We start from the raw sequence: 3,896 nt of genomic DNA, 5'->3' as shown, positions 1-3,896 counted from the left end.
TCTGAATACTTATGTAAATGTAATTTCATTTTTTTTTTAAAGAAATGTACTTTGTCATTATGGGGTATTATGTGTAGATAGGGGGGGGGGGGGGGGACAAACGTAATACATTTAAGAATAAGGCTGTAACATAACAAAATGTGGAAAAAGTCAAGGGGTCTGAATACTTTCCCGAATGCACTGTACGTGATTTATATATAATAAAACAGAAATACACTACGCCATTTAATTGTCTATTTTATTCTAGGAAAATTATGAACAAAAATTACAATTCATCACTGTTCACAGCAGCTGATATTTTCATTGTTGAGCATGTTTCTGTGGTTGAAATAATAGCCACAAATGTTGTGTTGACGTTGTTTGATTGGTTTTATGAACATTACCATACTGAAAGGGCAATTGCTACTCTGAGCTAAAGTTATGATTATATTTTACAAAAAATTTGATTGGTGCCAAAATGCCAAACAATTAATGTTACAGCAATATTGTTCATATCTAACACTCAGAATTCTGAAAAAAATKTGTTTAATAGGTTAATTCATTTAATTAAAATGTTGTAATAGATATTATATATTTTTTCACTTCACATTCCATGGGTTTATGTAAGAAATACTGAGATTCATTACAGATAATTGGAGTGCCTAGCTAGGAGAAACAGTAGGCCAGCTGAACATGACTCAACTCAAGCACAGGCTGACAGAGCTTCCCATGTTTTACTGTATTCCTACTAGTAACAAGTCAACTTAAAATATGTCTGGGCTATGTTCAACACCGCTGAACAGTTGGTAGCAGTTTAAAAACAGACAATAGTCAACTGTTGCATCTGGTTGTGGAGCTTTGTCAAGAAAAGACCCGTTAATTACCAACACTGGGCACAACGATGTCATCCAGAACAGGGTTTGATGTTGATGAATGTTCCCCAATTTTCAGTAGATTTTTCAACAAATGATATTGTCCACTAATGCTGATTGGGTTATCAAATGTGTTAGTAAAAAAAAAAGATTGAAAGATTTGTCAAAGCAATAAGACTAGGCACTGACTGCTTGACTGGCACCCATCTGGATCAAGCCAATCAGGGATGACGTGGTGCCCATAAGTCCAACTAGCCAATTGGGAAAGCGTCCTGCCCAGAGGAAACCAGGGGGCATCCAATGAATGGCATTACTCAGATCTGCCATGCTGCTGAGAATACTGAGGACCTCCCCTTGCACCTGCCTCCGGAGCTGAGACCTGCTGGCAACAGTTCCCTCACTGGAGAGAGACAAATCAAACCCAAGATACGTTTATATACACTCATTGGTTTAGCGACACACGTATCTAGTATCCTTACCTGAAATGTCCTCCCAATTGATGTGATGACTATGCATTGGGAACGCCAAGATTCCATCAATATATTTTACGCAATGGAACACAGTCATTGACACACACACACACACACACACACACACACACACACACACACACACACACACACACACACACACACACACACACACACACACTATTGACCCGACTCACCTACTGTCGCCTCGGTTGACTTCCTTAACTTCATCCCAGCAGCACGACAACCTCATAGACACTAAATGGGAAGTGCTATGGTGAGTAAAACTGCTTATAGCCATTCTACATGCCTCCCCACTATCACTGAGTGTTTCAAATCCTGTCCAAAGCAATAGGCTACATTCGAAGGAAAACTCCATGCCAAAAATCTACTGTAAGTATGCCAATGTAATCTCGTCCACCAGCCAGCTCCAAACTGAACCACTCTCTACAGTAGAAATTGAGCCTGGAACAAGGATTACCAACTTTTTTAGTACTTTGGCCATATGCCAAATAGGCTAGCAGCATTGTAACTTTCACTGATTTTCACTGATTCAACTGTTCTGCCTGCGGTTATGAACCGCCACCTCCCAGACCTGCTATTTCAACCTCTAATGATCCGCTATGAAAAGCCAACTGAAATTATTCATGATTATTATTTGACCATGCTTGTCACTTCATGAACATTATTGGACATCTTGGCATAGTTCTGTTATAATCTCCACCCGGCACAGCCAGAAGAGGACTGGCCACCCCTCATAGCCTGGTTCCTCTCTAGGTTTCTTCCTAGGTTTTGGCCTTTCTAGGGAGTTTTTCCTAGCCACCGTGCTTCTACACCTGCATTGCTTGCTGTTTGGAGTTTTAGGCTGGTTTYTGTACAGCACTTCGAGATATTAGCTGATGTACGAAGGGCTATATAAAATAAACTTGATTTGATTTGATTGAAGAGTGCCTCAGATTTGTTTTGTAGTATGAAACCATCAGCGGAGAAATAGTCTTACCTGAAAACGCCTAAAAGCAGAGATACTCCCCAGAGTATACCGCTTAGTAGCCACCATTTGTCAGACTTAGCACTGATGATCTTGGCATCGGCAGCCCACGCTATATGTTCACAAGGGTAATACAACTGGTCAGCCACATTATTCAGCACAGACATCCAGCGCAGTGCAGAATCTTCTTCCTGGAGAGAGGGAAATGCATGTCAATCTAAAGAAAGTGTCAATTCTATTCTAAGTCTCTGGCCCTCAATCTCTCACTACGGGAATCTGGCTTTAATTAGTTTCAATTGTGTGTTGACACTGACATGCTTTGATATTGAAGTGGGGCTATTGCCATGTCTTGAGACACAGATGATGGCTGGCTATGTCATTTCAGAAACCTTTCATACAGGGCATTTCTGGTCATAGAAATAAAGAAAATATATAATTTCATGACAGAAAGGTCCAATCCTATAGACCAGGGTTTCCCAAACTCAGTCCCCCAAGGCGTGCACATTTTGTTTTTTGACCTAGCACTGCACAGTTGATTCAAATAATCATCATAACTAATCATCAAGCTTTGAACATTTGAATCAGTTGTGTAGTGTTAGGGCAAAAACCAAAACATGCACCCCTAGGGGTCCAGAGGACCGAGTTTGGGAAACGCTGCTATAGTCTCATTGCTCACCCCGGCTCCAAGACCATAGCTTTGTGAATATGTGAGCATGGAGAGGTCATCGAAGAGTCGAAGTACAGTCCGACAGTGGCTTAGCTGTGCAGAGAACAGTAGGAGGCTCTTTCCAAGCTGTGCGGATGACAGCCCTGGCTTCTCAGACAGAACCCCACCAACCAGCTGGGACCCATAGCACAGTGTCCTTATCTGCCCACAAATATCCCACATAACACAAGGCCATTCTATTAGGAAGAATGTGGTGGTATGCATCTTCATTTAAATAGGGCAATGACTCAACATTTGTCATATTTAAAATGAAATAACTGAATGTAGTTTGTATTCATACTACATCTGATTTTTTATGAAATGTTTTGGTGCTACACTTACCACTTTATCTCTTCCTCTGTACGACTCAAGCACATTCACAAGCGACTCCAAGGAATTTTGCATTATGTAAACACACTAGTAGCGGTCTGCAAGTCAGGTGCACACAGCTCTGTTCACTCGAATGGTAATCAAATTGATCCTGCCGGTGTTGACTGCAACGTCAAAGCAATGACTGTGCGTCAAAGTAACAAAGATCTGTAAATGCACGTGACAGATGTCATCTTTTTCAGCACGAAGATCCACACGAAATTGTGTGAAATAGTACCCAAAACAGGTTTCCTCTACAATCTGTGACAGAAAAAATGGTGTACTTTGAACAGGAAGTGTTCAGTGAAACGTTTATCGATATTCAGGCAGTAGTAATAGATCACATATTCAAAGATGCAATGCCTTTTTGAAAAAACTGAAAAAGTGGGTAGCTTTTGGTAATAAATTCCATGGGAATGTCAATAAATGTATCATCTTTTTAAATTATTCTTCTAATTCTTGGGAGGATAATTTTGTTGAGTACACTAATACAATATGAATAATACACAAAA

The 3,896-nt window shown here is 40.3% G+C and overlaps 1 protein-coding gene across 1 annotated transcript; it reads right to left on the bottom strand.

Moving 5' to 3' along the window:
- Positions 1-220: 220 nt before the first annotated feature.
- On the bottom strand, positions 221-3,692 carry pex11g (peroxisomal biogenesis factor 11 gamma). The gene is made up of 5 exons (XM_023971596.1): positions 3,358-3,692; positions 2,986-3,177; positions 2,322-2,500; positions 1,519-1,569; positions 221-1,251 (listed from the first exon to the last, which is right to left on the bottom strand). The coding sequence occupies exons 1-5, from the start codon at positions 3,418-3,420 to the stop codon at positions 1,029-1,031; spliced, it is 708 nt and encodes a 235-aa protein (XP_023827364.1). The 5' UTR covers positions 3,421-3,692; the 3' UTR covers positions 221-1,028.
- Between the last annotated feature and the right edge of the window lie 204 nt (positions 3,693-3,896).

Source organism: Salvelinus sp. IW2-2015, linkage group LG26 (genome assembly GCF_002910315.2).
Source record: "Salvelinus sp. IW2-2015 linkage group LG26, ASM291031v2, whole genome shotgun sequence".
NCBI classification, from domain to species: Eukaryota; Metazoa; Chordata; class Actinopteri; order Salmoniformes; family Salmonidae; genus Salvelinus; species Salvelinus sp. IW2-2015.
The sequence above is the reverse complement of the archived record's forward strand: the minus strand, read 5'-3'. Positions and strand labels throughout refer to the sequence as shown.